Raw genomic sequence first — 20,879 nt, 5'->3', positions numbered from 1 at the left:
TCCCTGTGATTTATGACTGCCTGTAGAAATTGTTCCAGAATAAGATGCAATGTGAATATAAAGTGCAATAGCTAATCAAGAATAATGCCAGGGATGTCAGACTTCCCAATAATGAATACACTGGAATACAAAATAATTATTCTGGATATCTCTGCTCAAAAAATGCTCTTTTGTGGCAAGCCCCAAATATCAGTGGTAGATGTTGCCCTTAGTGGCTGAATCAGAAATCTCCTGAATTTCCAGCTCAGCTAGAGGGATCCTTTTTGCCTGCTTGTTTCACAGGTGTCCACAGCCAAGTTCCAGCAACCACCCACCACCACTTAGCCTCCTGCTTAACCCCTTTCCCTGATTTAAGGGAATGGCAGCTCCTTGTTAATATTCTGATGTGCTCTGGCTCCAGAAGAAAATTTAAAGCTAGTTATGAATTAATATAATAAAACCACACTATTTCCTTGGTAACATGTGTTCCAGCCCCACAGAATGCTCTGCACACCTTTAATTAATAATTCTGCCTTCCAGTGATTGCTCGGGCTGAATCAGCATTGAACAGGTCTGAGAAGGAGCTGGCTTAGGAGTTGCAGCACAAGTCTACCTAGCCAGGAGTTAGGCTTTCCCAAGGTCAATCACACGCTGCGGTAAACAGAGCTTGTGAGTTCTGTGGCCCAGGATCATCAGCAGTCCTGGTTGTTTTAGTGTGATTTTGTTATTAAATAAAAACCCAACAAACAAACCAAAGATAAACCTGACATACTAAAGCTGTCTGACAAGCTCAGCAACATTTTCTTCATTGAGCTGATTTCCTTGAGCTTTTTTTTTTTCTTTTCCTCATTTACTGATTCTATGTTGCTATGTAACAGAAGGGGTAACATCAATATAAAATCCTTTTTCAGAAGGACAATTTGAAGATGCCACGGCCGTTATTACAGTATTATCTGCCACAGAGTAGGCAGATGCAGAGACAGAGAGGCCAACCCCAGCCACTAGAGATTGGTTTTGGCCTCCTTTTCTAGCAGTAAACCAGTTTTTCTCAAGGCTTTGATCTGGATTCCTTCTTCAGAGATTCAAATCCTTGGTTTTTTTTCTTATTTCCAGGCTGTCTTAAATTCCTGGTTCTAATATGCTAGCTTTCATCAGAATTCTAGCAGCCTAGAGTTTCAGCATGCAATTATGGCTACACTGCAGTCCAGAAATGTGCTCGTAGGCAATATTCCTAGAGCTGGACAAAAGTTCCTGAGGTAACAGTCATCCTGAAGGTCAAATCTTAAATGTGTGTGTTATAGCTGGAGCATTAGCTAGCACAGATAGACATGACTACCTGTTTATGCTTGGTTAGTGTAGTCACTGTCCTGGGAAGTCCTTCACTCTGTGAGCAAAGGGACAGATCATCCCAAGCTTGGCTAAGGAGCACGCAGACTTGATCTGAGAGTAAAACTCTCTGTCTCGTCAATATAATATTGACATCAATATACAATTCCAGACAGGTCCTGAAAAGCTCATGAATGCAGATCGAGTCTACATCCCTGGACCCCTAACACAGTGACAGACTTCACTGGACAGGTAACACTTGCAAATGCAATAAGCAGCTTTTTCCATAAGCACAAGAAAAGGATCTCCTATTATGCTCTGCCTGGGTATGTAACTGTTATATTGAGCAGTTCTTATGGATTTGACATGAAACACCCCTGTATCTCACACCCCTCATGGTAATTGGATACATAATTCTGATGTGTGGCTAATAGTAAAGATCTGCAGACCTTAGAAAAATTGTTTATTCCACACAGGAATGCATTTCTGTTTTCCAACTCTGCACAATGTTGTTTCGCTACTATGCAAATCAGGGTGATGTTTGTGTTGACAGAAATTAGCACTTTTCAAGCATTAAGTCATCCAGAGAGGCAGGCAGGACAGTAAAGCCAGAAGAATAATTTACAGCTAATAATTTATCTAATGACTTTTTACCACTCATGGAATATCCACAAGCAAGGACAAAATCTCCTTTATTTCAAGTAGGCAGAAATAGGTGGGTAGCTTAGCTTTATTGATCTGCTCTGAGGTGGAAGTGCAGGAGGTGCTGATGTGAAACATTTAAATACAGCCCTCACTATTTAGGCATTTCAGTGCTTGTAAAATGACTGTGGTAGTTTTAAAACTTGTGCACAAGGATGAAGATTAAAATCCCAAGGAAGTTCTTAAAAGTGTCTTAGGTGCTCTGCAGGAAAAGGAGTCGATTTTAGATGCAAAACAATCTTCAAATCCACCAGCAGACCCACAGCCACTAGCAGTCTCAACTCAGCAAAGACTTAATCATGTGTAAGGAGCCAAGATTAAGTTTCTGTCTGTATTGTGCTGCTTTCCAGAAGTGCCACGAGACTTATAATGTCATTGGAAATCAAATTAAGCACCTTTCTGCAGACAATCTAACATTCAGGATCCACCACAGCGCAATACAGGCCCAGCGGGCAGAGCTGGGATCGGTAAACCACATTGTTCACAGCCTGACTCATCAGTCACTTCACCTCCCCAGGTGTATCAAGGCAGAAATTCATTGTGTTGCTCCTAAACTTCAATCCTGCTCTCTAGCCCTCTGCTGGAAACCAAACAGTAAAGAGGGATTTCCCAAATCCACAGGGAGATAGTACTTAGCTTGCCAACATGTTCCAGGTCTCATCCCTGCCAGCTTGCACCAGGGAGGGCAGGGCAGCCCTGGCTGGTTCTTGTGCCTGCAAGCACAGGTGATGCAGAGCAGCTCTGCCTCGCCTCCATCACACAGACGTTCCCATGGGACAGAGGCGTTCTGCACTGTCAGCATGATATTCCTGCCAGTTCACTTCACCTTCAAGGTTATCACGTCATGTCAGTATTACAAAGCCCCTGTATGCAAAATTAGAGAAATGCAAGGCTTGTCCACAGGCAAGTTTCTACCAGTGGCTCTACACTAACTCTCTCCTGCCAGAGCTGCACCTGGCATAGCTTTGGAGGCGAAAAGTTTGATCCAGAGTAGAGATACATCAGCACAACACAGCCAAGCTACGTAAAGCATATGAAGAGGAATTAAGAGGCACCAGGCCTGTGGGTTTGAAGGCATGGGTTATATCAGAGCTGTCTTCCCACAAGGAGAAACAGCTGATTAATCACTATGCCTTAAGCCATTACAAGTAAGAGGAGACAGACTCTGCTTCCAAGCCTAAACAGGCACAGAAAGAGCTGTGTGGAAAAAACAAAACAAAACAAAACAACCCAGCCACACTCCAACTTGTGGATTGGCCCAGAGAACATTCTTGTTGAGAGCTCCAGTCTGAGGATGGTTTGAGTGACAGGAGGAAAAGCACAAAAGCATCCTTTGGGGAAATGGGAATGTACACAGAGAGCTGCGGGAAGGATGGTATTAAGCCATGATGTCTTACTATTGGTCTTCATTAGTTCCTCAGGTGGTCTGAAGTTAACAGCTTTTTCCTCCTTTTCCCCCAGCCCTCCTATGCCTTTGCTGTGTAGGTGACTCACATTTGCAGCTTACAGGAAACACTGTCTGCTCCCTACTCAGCTTGTGGCTCTTCAGTGCCCCTTTTCTTGGCTCTGTTATCCCTGGAGAGATGGCTTTTCCATCAACTTTGCTAAGAGTAGTGGTTCTAAGATTAAAATCTGCAGCACGTGCTGTTAACTCTCACAGACTGCCCTCTCTCTGCACATCAGAAGATGGCTGTGAACAGCACAGAACATCCCTTAATACAGGCTGCATTCTAACTTCCTCCTGGACACAGATACAGTGTTACTACACACTGCTAAACAGCTGTCACACTCCACCCCAGACACAGCTGCATCTCAATAACATGTTTTAAAATTCCTGTTTTAGCAAAACAAAATGTTGTAGGATGGAAAAATCCCAACAACATTACATGGCATTACTTTATGGCATTAATTTATTCAGATAAATCAGCAACTGTCATCTCTGTTGGCTTTGGACCAATAGTAGAAAAGACTGCTTCCATCTTACAGAAATTGAGGATGATTTAGTAAAATGGCATCTGATCTCATGACTGTAAAAAGACTGCATTTTCATCAGCCATTCCCAAGTGAAATCACTGTCCAAGGAACAGAATGGTGAAATAATCGAGCTACGAGCAGAGAAACGAGACAGGATAAGAAATATCCAGTACTCAAACCTCGATAATGCGGGAGAACATTACAGATGCCACGACAGTGGAATACTGGGGAGAGCAGGCCCAGGAGATGTAATGCTGCCAACACCACGTGCCTAGCAGATACACTCACACAGCCAGGCACCTCTGATGAGCAGGGCAGACAGCTGTTAAACAAAACACAGCAAGAAGCTGAGATTACGTGAAACACGGCAAGAAGCTGAGATTTCCTTTTCTCTTTAATTGATTAGAAAAAGCAACAAAGCCACAGGCAGCTGTTTAGAGTTCACAAGTGAGTATGTGACATTTGAGACTTTTCAAATCAGTATCTCCAGTTACTACCACTTCCAGCACAAGAGCTACAGACCCTTCTGACACTTCCCTGGTCAGACTCTTTCAAAAATTTCCCCAAGCAAGGACCTTCTATCATAGCAGCAGTCCCATTCACCCAAGTTCCCACCCAACTTACCCAAAACTCAGCAAACCTTCCCAGATCTGATAGCTTGGGATCTCCATCCCTCCCTCCACTTTGGCTACCTTCCCACCTTGCTCTTAGCTGCAGTATAAGGGATCCTAAAACAATAATGAAGAACAAGGCGCTGGACCACATCTTGTATTGTGGTACCAACAACCATCTCAAGGACATCAGTAAAGATACAGGGACATGCTACAAATACAGGACAGAATGAGGCCCAATGCCTTGCTAATCTGAAGCATCCACCATGTTCCTAAACTCACTATTTTTACAAGACAGCCTCTGTCCTTTTTTGTTTGAATCAAACTTTTTTTTTAACATATGCTGGGAGCTGTTATATTTGGTAGCACAACAAAAGAGAACAAAAGAAAAAAATCACCATTGTTTCTGAAAGCAATAGCACCACCACCAACTTTCAAAGGCAAAATATGGAGTAGAAGGTGAGTAAATACAATACTCGCTGTACAATTTGATCCACAGAAGATTTATAAGGAGAGCTCTGACTGAAGAGCAGAGCTGCTCATCTATTTGATCATTTTATTATTACCTTCCATCCTTCTTCCTTTTCCATCCTTTGGTATGTTGACCAAAACTGAAGATAGGCGTTTTCTTTTCTTGGCTTCTTTAAACTCATAGGTGTATCCTTTACACCCATCCACCATGAAAGGAGAGCCAGTCCATTCCAGGTAACTTTTCCTTTCCTTTGAAGACTAGACCAAATTGTTGCATATTCATTACCACATCAAGAACATTTTGCCTGAGGCCTGAATTTCTTAGTGTGCTGTAATGAGTTCAGGACCCCAGCTGTCTGCCTGGGGATTTAGAACACTGATATTTAATCGTAAATTATAAGGCAGGATATTTCATTTTACTTTTTTTTTTGCTGAAATAGCATATTTATAATGGTACAGTCTACAGCCACTAAATAAAGATGGGGAGAGCACATCCTTCTGTTTGGACAACAGTCTCTGGGTTACCATGGTTTGGCGCTAGCCAGTTCAGATTTTGGATGCCAGTCTCTGCTCTTAACCGATTATTGGATCTCCCTAATTTCACATCTCCCACTAGCATCCAATAATACGCTGCAACAAACTGCAGCATATTCCTAGCATGTTTATAGAAGCCAACTTAGAGCCTACTATACTAACAGCTTTAGCAAGCCCTAAACAAAGCAGAGCAGCTAATAAAACCAAGGTGTTCTGCAGTTAATCCTTGGAAGTTTGCCACCGAGATCCCACCAAACCATTTCAGGGACAGTGGCTTCATCAAGCTCAAACTCTGCTTTTATCTAATGAAATAGCCTAGATCCACATTCTGACAACACACCTCACAGCCCAGAGGAGGCTCTGGGTTCTCTAATGACAATCTACAGAACATGTACAGCATCAGATCTGGACTGGGAAACTTTTTAAAGAACATCAGCATTCTGGAAGGAATACCAGACTAATCAGTATTTCTCTAAGTAGGGCCACATGTGTTTAAAAGCCACAAAGATAAACAGGAGGGGAAAACCTGCATAGTTTGAATGAAAGCTAGTAAGAGCATAAACAATCCCCGCCAATAGCCGCAAAATGACAGACCTAGTTCTTTTTCCTCATCAAATCTGTCTTTCATATCTGCTTTCTGACTTGAAATTACACAAGCATGCACCTCTTCAGAGTTAGTGTGCTGGGGTAGAAAATGTTGAAGGTAAAAAATTAGTCCTGTTTCCTCCAGGAAAGCTCACTGCCTCAATTACAAGAACCATGAACCACCAACTTCTGCTATGCTACCTTACCTCATTGCAATGGGAGACAGACAGGAACAGTCCTGTGCATCTCATGACAACCACCTCAGCACCACAGGAACCACAGTCCTGTCCTTGAACATACTGCTTTGCCTTGCTTCTTTCTGCATGCTTATTTCCTGGAACTATGGCCAGTTTGGGTTGTTAGTGGTCTGTCAGAGAGACACATACACAGCTGAGCAACATCAGAATGGGTCATAGTTCTTTTAGTCCCCTCTATGGGGATAAAAAAAGAAAAAAAATAAGAGAGAGAAGAAGTCTTCAAATAATCTTGTCCCCACTCTGCTATGTTAGCATATAGGATAGTTTCAAAAGATGTCCAGCTGTAAAGCTCTGTTCCAGCAGGCAAATGACAGGATCACAACATAATCATTCCTTCACCAGCAGCAAGACACCACCAGTTCATAATGCTCTGACTTAGCTCCTACTTCAGTTCTCTGATTTCACCTACATCTTGACATACAGAGCAATGCTCTTGAGGTCTGGAGCGGAACAGAAAATAAGAGTCTTTCTCCTCAGGATATGGTTTCTGATAGCTTTACTCCCTACTCCTTTAGGGTAATTGAGGTTAGGACCTAGAATAAACACGACGCTCCCCTAGCAAATCTAGTCCAAACTGGAAGCCATTTCTAGATGGTCCCTGCAAATGGGACTTCAACAGGGGTAGGCAGGCAGGGCTGCAAGTTCAGTAGTTTGGCAGCAGTGATGTCAGAAGAGGAGGACAGTTTGTACAAGATAACTGCATCTTAACTTCAGAGACCGTACTATCTGTTTTAGCCTTTATAGTGTCTCACTCCTCTCTGCACAACCAATCCAGTGACTAATAGCTGCCTACAAAGAGGAAGAAAAAAATTGCATTTAAAGACAACATTGCTTGCTTTTTTATTTATTTTCAAGACATCAGTATTAGAATTTTTAAACCAAGTAACAGAGTCAGTTCAAGGACTGCCCACCAGCAACGCCTGCAGAGGCCAAAGATTACAGAACATAATCTCTGAGTAAAGGCATTTTTCTCCATGCAACGACTTTCCATCTTCTGCACAAAGCCAGCACATCCTCCTCCTGACAGGAACTAGTACAGTTCAAAGAAGGTTTCTCAGCCTTTTCAGCACAGATTTATCCCAGTTATGAAATGCAACCACAGAAGAGCCCATACTAAATTATGCTAGGTCCTCACAGCTCACACTGAAAAGAAGCACTGACACTTCAGCAAGCATGTGCCTCCCGGCACCTCAGAGCCCATAATCACATGCCTCAGGGCTGTTCTTCAAATACAGCTGGAGGTAATCTTTGAATGTCTGTGGGTCAGTCATTGTAGCCTTGACAGCAGGGTCCTCCTTCATGGCCTCCATCCAGCGTTGGAGCTTTGGAGTATGACTCAAAGCGCTACGGGAAAAGGAAAGAGATTGAGTAATACAAATGGGAAACTGGGAGGGCATCAAGGAAGCAAAACAACTTGAGCAGTTCTATGTTACTGCTTTTTTTGCTTTCTCCGTCCCAGTATAATGTTCAGCTCAGAGCAGGAAATGGAAATACATATCATAGAAGACAGACTAGCATTTGGAAAGTGGAAGCATTCTTACAGACCTTGTGCACTCTGCAAAGCTCAGCAAAAACCTAAATGAGCACTTATTGTCCAAGATATCAGCATGGTTTTGTTTATGTTATCCCTGCTGCAGAAGACACAGCTCTTATAATCTGCTCTGAGTTGAGGGCAGAAGCTTGTGCACCACTGCCTCCCTCTGGAATGCTTTGTTAATGGTGATTCTTGAAGCAAACACTGTGTGCAGTGGTTGAATCATCCTCCACAACCCAAGAACCTCTTCTCTCCTCTCTTGCATACCAAGACAAGCTGTACAGTTTGTACCACCCTGCAACCCAGCAGCTCAAAACACAGGTGCAGCCGATTGAGGAAACTGAGGGTTTGACTACAACTAAATCCACAAACCCACTCAGAGACATTTGAAAAAAAAAAAACAAAAACAAAACACTGTGTGGCAAACCGAAAGCTTAAGGGTGTAAATTGTTATTTTCATTCTCTTCTGGCAGATTGACCCGAGTACTCAGCATTACACTTTCCAACTTCCAAGTTTAGTTAATGTATAACTTCTCCAGGTAAATCCTAATCCTTACTCAGAAAGTATCTTTTCTTAACATACAACAGCTCAGTAAAAGAAAGTCTGTTTAAAGAAAATCCCTGAACAACTCATCTCTCTTTTGAGAAAATGCTTCCCCCAAACTAACACAACACAAATTTTCTTCACCTGCCTCCAAGAGTGGCCCATTGCTGCAGAGTGTGTGCAAAGAACATTTATGCTGAGGCACTTCAATACTCACTCCTTCAGCTGGTACACTTCCAGACGTTCAAACCATGGCCAGATCATGTAGTCAAACATAGAGATTGAGTCTCCACCATAAAACACAGTGTTGCGTTTGCACAGAACCTGTGAGAGGTGAGAGATGGCAATTGCCCTCAGAAGGAAAACTACCACAGCAGGACACTACAGTAACAGAAAGCACACTTCGTAGTGGCATGCAGGCATACTGAAGAGATCAGACAGCAAATAATGGAGGTACAGCATGTTTCTCCTGCGCACGCAGTATCTGGGGAGTCAGAGCTAGTCTGTAAAGCAGCTGTAACATCAAGCTTAACTATTTCATACACTGTCAGTCCAGCTCTTCTCCAGTGGTTCAAAAACTGTCACAAGCTATTAATCATTAATGAGCTGCAGCTTGTGCACAAATAAAAAGGTATTTAGCTCTCAGAGTCTGTCAGTTTTTGATTTCTTACTTGTCAAAAAGCATTAATGGCATAGACTAATAAAACACAACAACGCACATGCATTTGTTGAGCTATAAATCCAGCTAAATTTAATGTCCAGGTAAACTAGAACACCATTTTAGCAAGGATTCTTTTCACATGGCATTTGAGGCCAAGAGGTCTCAGGAAAGCATTTCTAACATTACATCCAGAACTGGATTTGATTCCAGGTGCAAGGGCAACAGGAAGTATAAACACCCACATACACCAGAAAGAGATCCCCACAGCTCAGCACAGAAAGCAGGGACGCAAAGAACACAGCAAGTTCTCCTGTTATGTTTGTGTTTCTGATATGTTTGAAGTACATGATCATCCAAGTTTAACATGCTTTAAGGAGCCTCCAGAGCTTATCATTTCCTTCATAAGACTAGTACCCCTGTTTTCAGGCACTTTGCCATTTTAAAGATGAAACGCAAGAGATCTTAGAAATCTTTGTGCACCCAAAAAGACAACACTATACTCCCATGGCATTTACTCCCTGTCTCCTAACCCACATGACATAGTAGACATTTTAAAGCAGTTATTCAGGAAGCACCAAGCTGTTTGAATTACCAGGTGTCTGGCAGAATATAACTTGGCAGTTGCGCAGTCCCAGAGATGGGAACACAGCTCCCTCTGTCGGGTAGCACCAAGCTAAACACAGAAGTGTCTCAAAACCCTTCCTGAATATCTCTTGCAATAGGCCGAGTGAATTTTGCATGGCTCTGTTCCTTCCTCCCATCCTCAGCTGACCTTCAGCTGCTCCTGCAAAATCCTTCAGGGTATAGTAAAATAGAGAAACTGAAGGAGCAGCAAGTATTTCACAGCATTAATAAAGCAGTAGGAAGGTTAATTCTTCCTTAATGTTTAATAGATCGTATTTCAGGGAAGTGAAACACACACAGCTTTCCCCAAGAACTCATTTGCCATTTGTACTACTCCAGCATCAGCCTGATCAGACAGACAAGACTACTCTGAAAACAATTTTACTGTGGCAAGTCAATGGGGTGAGGAAGCAGAATGCACAGGACTGTTAGGAGGATTAGGAAAATACTGGAAAGCTATTGGTAGCTTTGCACCAGAAGAGAAACACTGTAGAAGAATGCTTCTTGACTGAAGCTTTAGTTGTGGCTGCTAAAAACACAGACAGAATAGGTTCGTGGTAAAGACAAGTCTGACAGCTGTTCAGACCAGCCAAGAACCACTACTGACAATAAATCAGGATTGTGAAGTTGCTAATATAGCATCAAAGCTACCTGACACTTCCTGGAGCTCTGCAGAAGCTGCATTACACCACTAGAGCAGAATAAGGCCCAGGGCTGGATTCTGCAAAGGACAGATTACATTCTGCTTCCCCTCACAAAGATACGTTCTTGAACTAAAAAGATTTTATTTCATCACCAATGTATCTGCACGGATTTCAGCAGAGTTATAGCACAGATGCTTTTCAGCAGCTCAGACTCCTCAGCCCTTGCTCCATCCTAAGGAGATCCAAGTCTCCTTAGATTTAAAGCACAACAAAGATATCTAAGACAACAGCAGTCAGTTAGAGTTCAAAAAAACTCCCTAAGTCCCCACAGCCTTCATTATACAAATGAGGTTTAGTTTAGCTACTTGGAATTTACTCTAATGCTGTTGTGCATCCTAGGCTGAGGGGAGTAAATTGAAAGATTGTTCATTGCTGTAACTACCAACTGAATGAGAAGAGATCTAGCTCCAAAGGCCAAAGCATGAAAGAAAAAGGGATCATACAACGACTGGCAACCTGCTCATTATCATGAAATACTCTTACCTCTTCAAGTTTGCCAAACTTCTCAGTAATCTCTGCTTTCAGTGCTGTGGTATCCTGTCCATCTTTGACTGCCACAAAATACTTAAAAATCATGGGTGTTATCTATACAAAGGAAAAGATAAAGTTTTTAACATTCCTATTACAATAATACAAGTAAGTCAGAGCCTAAGATGTTAAGATACTAAATGCAAGTTAAGTTTTAAAGATTTAAAGAGTTAAATAAAGTCCATTAACAAAAATCTTTTATATTTCAGAAAAGATAAGCAAAGGCTTAAAGGAAGAATGAATGAAACTACTTAAGAATTTTAAGTCTTGTAATGAAAGGAGAACAATGAAAAGAAGAGCGTGCTTCCCATTTGCAAGCACTACCAAAAAAAACGTCGCAAGCTGCAGTGGTACTCTTTGCCCAGTTACACATTTCTGAAATAAAAATGCACTTTAATTATCGACGTTTAAGGTATTTTAAGAAAGAGGTATGCAGCCCACAATATGCAGGCTTCTACAAACCCGTGCATTTTCTAATTGGTAATTGCCAGAGAAAGTAGTGTAAAGTACCAGCAAGTTGCCCAGTGGCCAAGATTAATTTATTTTCTTAAAAGCTCATAGACAAACATTATTCCAAGATCTTGTCATTCATACAACCAACATTCAGCGCATGTTTTATTTCCTGTAACATGCTTCCCCGTAACTCTCCTCCCATCATGCCTATTCAGAAAGGCTTGTTGTAAATTGAGAGCAGCCCTGCTGAGAAGGACTTGCAGATACTGGTGGATGAAAAACTGGACATAAGCCAATAACATGTGCTTGCAGCGCAGAAGGCCAATCATATCCTGGGCTGCATCAAAAGAAGCGTGGCCAGCAGGATTCTGCCTCTCCACTCCGTTCTGGTGAGACCCCACCTGGAGTACTGCATCCAGCTCTGGAGCCCCCAGTACAGGAAAGCTACAGACCTGTTGGAGGGGGTCCAGAGGAGGGCCAAAAAAGTGATCAGAGGGCTGGAGCACCTCTGCTTTGATGAAAGGCTGAGAGTTGGGATTGTTCAGCCTGGAGAAGAGAAGGCTCCAAGGAGATTTTATTGCGGTGTTTCAATACTTATAGGGGGCTTATATGAAAGGTGGGGACAAACTTTTTAGCAGGGCATGTAGTGATAGGACAAGGGGTAATGTTTTCAAACTAAAAGAGGGTAGATTCAGACTACATAAAAGGAATACATTTTTCACAATGAGGGTGGTGAAACACTGCAACACGTTGCCCAGAGCGGTGGCAGGTGCCTCATGAGTGAAAAGGGGCTCTGAGCAACCTGATCTGGTTGAAGATGACTCTGCTTATTGCAGGGGAGGCTGGACTAGATGACCTTTAAGGTCCCTTCCAACCCAAACTATTCTATGATTCTATAAATATATCCTCCCTTCTATCCCCCTTCTTTGTCCACATCTCCTTGCATGTTCATTGCTTCCTCATAACCAAGCTGACTTCTTTCACTTCCCAGACCCTTCAAAGCACGTGCTTGTATTATCGATGCTTAGGGTACAGAGAGGTCACTTCAGAGTGACTTCCACACTGAGTCATAATGCTCATCTCCAACCCCTACTGAGAGCCAAAACCAGTCTCCTTATACATGTTCCATGTCTACTGCCCCCTTCCATCTCTTGTAGGCTCTCCCAGTCAGGCGCTCTTCACATTCTGCATTCATACAGTACTTCTACAGAAAGATTCAGATCAAAATAGAGCAGTTGTCACTGCCTAGGTCTCAAGCATTCAGATAGTTTGGTGTACTGACCGTTCCTCTGTTGTAGGATGCTCAAAATCCTGCCTCAGTCATATACTGAGGCTGAGGCTGTCACTAGCTTGACTGTCTTCCTGCATCCACCCCCACACATAAATGCTGTGAGCAATTCAGATGCACAGTGGTTTGTACGTGCTCACAGCAAGAGACCCAAAATAACCACTTTGGTTATTTAAATACTTCTCTCAGACACAAGACTTCTCTCTTAAAAGACAAAAGCAGCATTGGCAACAGAGCTGCATGCAGGTTTTGATGCTATAGTAAAGTAAGAAACACAATCCCACCCCGATCAAGCAGTACCTTTGAGAAGTGTTCCAAGAGCATCTTCTGAAAGGCTCGCTCATATGGGTCCGAAGGCATCAACTTCTTCCCCGGAAATGCTTCATCCAAATACTCACAAGTGATTGGGGACTCATAGATCAGCTGGCCCTTGGTGGTCTCCAGAACAGGAACTAGCCCAAAGGGGTTCTTCTCAAAGAACCAGTCAGGTTTGTTCTTCAGATTGATGTTGATTACTTCATGGCTAAAAGATTGCAAGAAACAAGACCCAAACAGGCTTAGTTCTGCTACAGTCAACTCCACATCATGATGAAATGCAGTCATTACACCGCAACAGCTAGAGAGCTTGAGAGGCTGAATCCTTGTTCCCTTGCTCTCCTTAGTCTTTCCTGAAGTCCTTTGCAGAACTAAGAATTTGACATATAGAAACACTGCCAGGGAGCACTTCCCTTTGCCGGAAATAATCAGAACTGACTTACAACGAATCGTTTGTTAAACTAATAAAAGACAAACAAACAGTCCGCAAGCACACAGAGGCAGCCCTTATAGTCACACTAAAAACAAAGGTCAAGCTCAGAATGCAGCACACTTATCACATGTTCAAGGACATTCTAAGAAAGAAGCACTTGATTGCAAGTAAGCTGCACTAAGAAAGCGTACATTAAGAAATGCAGTTGAACTTTAATGAGGAGCAAATCAGGAGAGCATCCTACCTACTTATCTTCCGCACCTATGGCCTCACATAGAACAGGTGTGCAGGGCAAAGGCAAAATAGATACTGATTAAAAAGACACATGGGAAATATGTCTATGTTATATTAGTAAAGCATGCTGTGTTATATGTGTGACACCAGAAAATTCCTAGTAAGCCCAAAGGTCTGCTAAACACAGCTGAACCTTCGAAACAACTGAAAGGTTACCAGAAGGCACCTACCAGGTTTGGGTAGCAATAAAACCCCTTCAAAATCACTACACTCAAACAAATCTCTCAGCTCCAAAATTCAGTTCAAAGACACTAAATAAAAACAAAATTAAACTGACTTGGAAGTTTTAATGCACCTACTCTTCGGAAAAAAAGACCCAAGAAAAAAAAAAAAACAAACAAACCAAAACAACAAACAACCCCAACTCTCATCTTGTGATCAGAAGAACTGAGTGGTAAGTATTCACTATGCTAACATGGACTCACAGCTCAGGGCTGGTTAACAAACTTGCCAGGCCTGGAATTTGATGGGAATTATCAGGTGGGAAATTCTGTTACTTTGAAGCTGTAAGCTGAGGGAAGCATTTGTCTCCATTTAAACAACGTGGCTATCCTGAGAAAGAAACAAACACAAGTACTAAATTCCATTAACTTACTACAGCTTAGGAATGAGAAGATGTGGTAAGAATTCAGTACATTTCCTCTTTTAAAAAGGCCACTCACTCACTATTGGGTTTTGCTAAGCGGTAAGAGAACAGAAACACTGAATATTCACATCTCCCAGAATTTTCACTGCAGCTTACACCAAAACCAAACAGCACACACTAGAGCTCTACTCACATTTACCCAGCACAAGCTCAAACGCTACTGTTGCAGACATTCAGGACGACAGGTGAGAGAGGAAAAAAAAACAAATCCACTTTGGATTTTTCCCTATAGATTTGCTTTGGGCCTTTACATAATTTATTTCATACACAGCCTACTTATTTCCCACTTCAGCAAGACACCTCTCGCCCCCCCAAAAAAAAAAAATCTTAAGAAGTTCAAGCTTTACAGCAAAATCGGCCACATTCTGTGGGTGACCCCTTTCCATTCAGGGACGTTTAGCCAAGACCCATTTGGGATCCAGAGGTAAGAAGGGAAGCGTGATCCGCCCCCTGCGAGCCCGGACGGCCCGGCACCGCAGCGCAGCGGCGGGGGGAGCCGCGCCCCGCCACACGGGCCCGCCGGGAAGGCCTCACCTGATGCCCTTGGCGCGGAGGACGAGGCGCGTTCTCTGGGCGAAGGGGCAGAACCGCATGCTGTACAGCCGGATCAGCCCCTCGGGCACAGGCCCCGGGGCCGCGCTGCCTGGGGAGAGAGGAGAGAGAACCGTCCCGCCTGTTACTCACCGTACACCCAGCCCCGGCCGAGGCGATACGGCAGCCCGCCCGCCGAGGCTGCCGCTTACCCTTGCCCAGGCTGCGAGAGTTATCGCCGGCCATCGCGCTGCGCTCTGCCGTGCCGTGCCGTGCTCTGCTGCGCGGTGCTGTGCTGTGCTCTGCCGTGCCGTGCCACACCGCTCCACCCGCGGGTGTTGGCCGTGGGCAGGGCGGGAACAGCCCCTCCCTCTCAGCGGGGCGCGGGCAGGGGGGTGTCAGGGTCTGTGTGCGGGCCGGCCTCCCCTGCTCCCTCCCCCGGGGTGGGGGTCGCCGCCCCCCCTCAGGTGGCTGGCACCCACGGAGGGGGAAAGGTTGGGTTTGGGTGGGAGGGGCGTGGCGCAGCCCCGTCGCTCCTTGAGGTGACCGCCCTCCCCGCGGGGATGCAGAGCTGCTCACGGCAGCAGGCGGTATTAAGCTGCTGTTAACGCTCTCTTCTTTATAACCGCAGCGTAACCCACTCCAGCTAGCACTCGCATTTAAATGGGAATCCTAAGGCAAAACACCACCCCATGTGCCTGGTTTTATCAAGGGGCGCCTCCAGCAGCCCGTGAGGCACCAGGCCTCCTGCCACCTCCTCCCTGGACAGGGCCTCCTGGGCCAGGCCTTCTCCCGCTACGGCAGCGCTGCGGCCCTCCAAAATCTGTTCCAATCCCAACCTGAGGATAACAAGGAGGGCTTCTCTCTCTTGCAGCCGTTCTGCTTCATGATGAAAACCCAAGAGGAGACAACAGATAACCCAACAGACAAGGGGGCGCAGCAAACATTAGATTTAATTACTACCTCCCAGTCATAGAGGGATTCATGCTTGCTTCTGCAAACATCATCTACGGGAGCATCGGTATGCGCACAGAGCAAAAGAGAGAACCGAAGCACCGACTGAAGTCGTCGCCACCCCTTTTGCTCCCTCTTCAGTTGAGGTGAGGGCACCAGGGCCTTCCTTGTACCAGCTTTTCCTGGGGTATAACTGTAGAAATGGAGAAGCTTTCATCTAACTGTGTTTCACAAGTTTCAACTGTGTTTTCACAAGTTCATCTAAGGTCCCAGAAGTAAAATGCTTCCCTTCCTGGGGCTCCACACACTTCCATCCAGCCTTCAGGTCAGGCAAACACTGAGACGGCCACCAGTAAAGTGACCACAAACCTGACACCATTATCCATTTAAACAGAACAATATGATTTTTTTGCTAAGTTATTGCTGTTTGATTATGTAATTAATAAACAGCTCAGCAGTGAAAGGGAGTGATAATTAATTGCACAAGCCTGCCATGCCCTCGGCAAACAGAACCTGTTTGTAAGATGTCCTTTGCCAAGAAAATAATTTCTCCTGCCATTAAAAAAAAACTGAGTTGGAGGACATATTTCTAATTCCTCAGAGTGTCTGCAGTTAGGAAAGATTCAGCAATATTTTGAGTGATTGAAAAAAAAAAAGAGAAAATTCATTTGAAGTTTCTTTTAGCAATTAAGAATACAGGCAGTCTGCTAACTCACAGACTATAGACAGGCATGCAGCAGCCCAAAGCAGCATCACAAGATCGGCATGCTACAGCAGCCCCTCAAAGGCACCATGGCAAAATAAACCAATTTCCTCATCCTGTCTTGGTTCTGAGCAGAGCAGACACGGGAGACAAGAGGTAAGGTACAGGCTTGTCCTGCTGCTCTCCGTTGCTGCTCCACGGTGCCGTGGGTGCGTAGCAGTACCGCAGAACCGCACACTGCTGCTGTACAGGGAAGTAATAACGAGCTACCGCTAGCAAGCGGGACACTGTAAGCAACATTTCTCCCTTTAGGAAAGGGGAAAGGAAATGTTATTGCTAGTTCTGCTTTTAAAATACTTGGAGGTTCTTACTGCGTTACCGTGCTAAAAGCCCTAAGCACACAGAGAAAGACTGTAGCTGTACTTTCTCTTCTTTCCAGCGGTCAGCTGCTCCTCAGCTCTCTTTGAAGCTTCGGGAGCGCTGCCTTGGACATCCCGAGAAGAACTGCGGTGCCTCGTGAAAGGAAAGACAAAGAGAAGCGACAGGAGAACAGGTACGGCTGTCCCACTGTACGGCAAACCAACCGCTGCTGGGACGGGACCTGCGGGGTGGCCGAGGGCAGGAACCCACCGCTGCTCCCCCAGGGCTGCCTTCCTCCTACGCCTGGCTTTCTAGACACTGCCGCACCGATTGCACAGGTCAAAGGCCACAGATGTCAGCAGCTCGCAGGCAGAATTGCCTCGCAGGTCGGTGCCTGTGTGAGGACGGCTGGACATGCTACGGAGAGCTCCGCTCATCGCGGGGTGTGCCTACGCCCCTCCCGCCCTGCAGAGGAGCCCTCATATGCTTCGTCCTCTGCTGGCCCTTTAAGTGCCTACCTGTGCTCATTGGTTGGTCGGCGCACGGGAGCAGGCCAATCAGCTGTCTGCTTTAAGCCTGGCGCCAGGTGTTGTATCAGCTAATAGCAGCGGTCGTTCTTGTTTCTAAGAGACTGTTGTCAACAGGCTGGTGGCGGCGTGGGGTGAATGGAGGCGGCCGGTGAGGAGCCTCACGCCGAGGCCCCGGGGGCCCGTCGCTGCCCCTCGGCCGAGGAGGCCGCGCTGGAAGTGAGGTGGGGGTCGGCCGGGACAGCTTCCGCACACGCCACACACTTTTGAGCGACGCTGTCCTGTCCTGGGGCCCAGCTCCTCTCACCCTGGGTCAGCTCCGCGCAGCCGTCAGAGAACAGGGCAGGTCTAGGAGGGAAAGGAAGGGAGGCCGCTGTGCTGTGGGTCTGTGTTAGGGCGGCTCGTAGTTGGGAGGAAAGAGGCACTTGCACTACAGCACATAGCAGGAACTGAGCCCCTGGTGCGTTTGGATCAAGCTTAGGTTCTCTGCCCTTAGCGCAGGGAGGCTCTGAAATGAGGAGTAACTAACCCTGACTAGTTTTAAGCTGGAGTTTGGTGAGTTGATGAGAAGTGTGGTGTGAGTTGTTTTTTTCCTGTGTAGTGGTTCCAGCAGCACACAATCCTGATGAACTTTCTGGGCATGCTTTTCTTCTCAGTAGCTAGCCATGTGAACCCATACAGTTCAGTTCTATTCTCTTTTGTTTCACCCACACTACTCTGGTTGTTCTGTACCTCCTAAACCCCACTGTCATCATCTCCTGCCATGGCTCTTAATTTTCCTGGTATTTTAAGTCCTCACTCCTGCCTTTCTCTCTCAGCATCTTAACCTCCATGTCAGAGACTGAGTTTTCCACTTGCCACACACATTACCCATCCTATATGTAGAAAAACACTTCTCTTCCAGAGCTCTTGGCAAACCAACAAGTTTCTTTTTGGTTCTGAACAAATTGGAGCTGTAGATGAGTTAAGCCCTTCCTGCCCAACCTTGATTGAGACTTTCACAGTGATCTAGGATGTTTAGATGGTTTTTTTTCTGCACAATGGGACAGATGTTTAAACTTCCTTGTCTATTGTAAGTATTTAAGTTGTTTCATCAACGCTGATGGCTAGTATGGGACATAGATCCATAATTATAGGTACAGCACTTTTTAGCAGAAAGAAAATTTGTTCTAGTAATAGGAGAAACAAGCTTCAGCCTTAACCATGCTGATACTCGCAGAGTAAAAGAGATACCATCTGAAGCATGTCACTGACGTTCAGAGGATGTCCCTTGTGCAAACTGGTGTTACTTAGAAGAGCTATGACCCAGGTTTTCTGCTTTGTGAAAACACCATTATGAATCATAGAATGGTTAGAGTTGGAAGGGACCTTCAAAGGTCAGCTAGTCCAACCCCCCTGCAAGGAGCAGGGACATCTTCAGCCAGATCACGTTGCTCAGAGCCTCATCCAATCTGGCCTTGAACGTTTCCAGGGATGGGGCCTCCACCACCTCTCTGGGCAACCTGTTCCAGTGTTCTACAACCCTCATTGTAAAAAATTTTTTCCTAATATCCAATCTAAATCTATCTCCCTCTGTTTTAAAACCATTACTCCTTGTCCTATCGCAACAGGCCCTACTGAACAGCCTCTCCCCATCTTTCTTGTAGGCCCCCTTGAGGTACCGGAAGACTGCTATCAGGTCTCCCCGGAGCCTCCTCTTCTCCAGGCTGAACAGCCCCAACTCTCTCAGCCTGTCCTCATAAGAGAGGTGCTCCAGCCCTTTTATCATCTTCGTGGCCCTCCTCTGGACCTTCTCCAGCTGGTCCATGTCCTTATTATGCAATAATATTATGCAAAATAAAAAAAAGAATTTAAGCCCTATTGAATGTGAAGTAAAGCCTATTTCCATAATAGAGAGAAGATAAAAGTTTACCTTTCTTATGAATTAATGTTAGCAGTAGTAGTATGCTTATCAGTTTTAGAAGAAAGTGACAAACATTATTTTGCAGTGGACAACTGGAATGCTCTGTTTTGTGCCTTCAGAACACAGAACTTTGGCAAAACTCATGGTTTCATATAAACTGTTTTGTATGAACTAGCATTTTTCAGTGGCAAAACACTCTGTAAGGAAATTTCCAAGCAACTCTAATAACTTTGCCCCATTTACGTTTCACCAGCTGGTAAAGTTTAGGACTGAAATACTTCTGACACAATGTTTATACAGAACTAGAAATGAATACAGTGTGGAAAACGTGGGTGTGCCATGGCTAATTACCTGGCTCAGCGCGTACTGCACCAGTCATAGCTGGTATCAGATAACAGTTTGAACCCTTATTGCCTTAAGCCTTTACTGGTTGTATAAGGATGATAAATTGCACTGTCATCCCATTAATTTATCCTGCATACATATTTTCTAGACTTCATTTTACCTCTGCAAACAGAAGTAAAAAATATTTAATTTCCACTGATTGCAGTCTAGTGTTGGAGAAAAGCGTAGAGCTGGTCCTGTGAGCATGTTCTTAAAGATCTGGTTATGTGCTGTGGCAGGTCATGCATCTAGTTCTTGTGTAAAAGGTCTGGAAAAACATTCATCAGCTGAAATGTCTCCTCTTTGTTGCGATGGTATTCAGTTCGTCTGCAGGAGCAGGTGGTCAGTGTGCTCCCACTCCCCTCTGGCTACGCTTACTCTGGTGCGTAGCAAAAGAAGCCAAGAGTAGAAACTACTCAGAAAAGTTTGCAAGAAGTTATTGCTGGACATAAATATCTTAAAACTAGTCACTTTAAAGTGTTCCTAACTATGAGAGTGCTGAGGTTGTAGTACAATCTTCTAGTAAGAGTACAGAGGATCAGCAGCTGAGCTGATCTTATGACTGATTGACATTCATGAAAGGAGCATAAAAACACTGCTTGCAATTGCAGAAAACAAAGATCTCTTCCAGTCCAATGCTCTTTTTTTGAAGAAGAAAAGAAGACATGGAATGTTTCTGAATAGAAATTAGAAGAGAAGTTGCTGACAGCAGTGTTGTACACAGAAGATATGTATTACACTGCTGAAACTTTTCTGCCATGGTACTATGGGGCTAAGCTGTGGCTCAGTCAGACATCTTCACTTAGTGGTAAATGCAAATCCCTTTGATGTTTATTTACACACTTTTTGAAAGGTAAAAACTTCTGTAGGCAGTTATGAATTTGTTGCTACACTTTAAGTTCATATGCTGACTCCTCTTCAGTAATTTATTTCAGTCCTTGTGTAACACATCCTGTTTACATTCCAAATTTTTACCATGTTGAAGTACTGCTGTCTTTAAAGCAGAACAGTCCTCCTAGTTAGGTTCATATAAACATAAGCCATGCCTTTGTGT

At 44.5% G+C, this 20,879-nt stretch overlaps 2 protein-coding genes across 2 annotated transcripts in view; one reads left to right on the top strand and one right to left on the bottom strand.

The window, feature by feature from the left end:
• Window positions 1-7,254: 7,254 nt before the first annotated feature.
• On the bottom strand, window positions 7,255-15,500 carry LOC104479553 (glutathione S-transferase omega-1). The gene is made up of 7 exons (XM_086752231.1): window positions 15,288-15,500; window positions 15,207-15,247; window positions 14,998-15,106; window positions 13,076-13,298; window positions 10,990-11,091; window positions 8,735-8,841; window positions 7,255-7,783 (listed from the first exon to the last, which is right to left on the bottom strand). The coding sequence occupies exons 2-7, from the start codon at window positions 15,238-15,240 to the stop codon at window positions 7,630-7,632; spliced, it is 729 nt and encodes a 242-aa protein (XP_086608357.1). The 5' UTR covers window positions 15,241-15,247; window positions 15,288-15,500; the 3' UTR covers window positions 7,255-7,629.
• A 2,176-nt stretch (window positions 15,501-17,676) lies between these two features.
• CFAP43 (cilia and flagella associated protein 43) overlaps window positions 17,677-20,879 on the top strand; it is a 48,736-nt gene continuing 45,533 nt past the window's right edge. The window contains exon 1 of the mRNA XM_086752432.1: window positions 17,677-17,762. Coding sequence (XP_086608558.1) covers window positions 17,677-17,762 — 86 coding nt within the window. The remainder of the gene's footprint in view (window positions 17,763-20,879) is intronic.

This window comes from Chlamydotis macqueenii, chromosome 7 (genome assembly GCF_036417535.1).
Source record: "Chlamydotis macqueenii isolate bChlMac1 chromosome 7, bChlMac1.mat, whole genome shotgun sequence".
NCBI classification, from domain to species: Eukaryota; Metazoa; Chordata; class Aves; order Otidiformes; family Otididae; genus Chlamydotis; species Chlamydotis macqueenii.
This window is presented reverse-complemented; position numbering and strand designations above follow the sequence as displayed.

Excerpts from the sequence above, each read along its gene's own strand:
- LOC104479553 (XM_086752231.1), bottom strand. The coding sequence starts at position 15,240 with ATGGCCGGCGATAACTCTCGCAGCCTGGGCAAGG. Across the intron at positions 15,107-15,206 it reads CTCTCGCAGCCTGGGCAAGG|GCAGCGCGGCCCCGGGGCCT; the intron begins GTAAGCGGCAGC and ends CTCTCTCCCCAG. Across the intron at positions 13,299-14,997 it reads CTCCGCGCCAAGGGCATCAG|CCATGAAGTAATCAACATCA; the intron begins GTGAGGCCTTCC and ends GCAATCTTTTAG.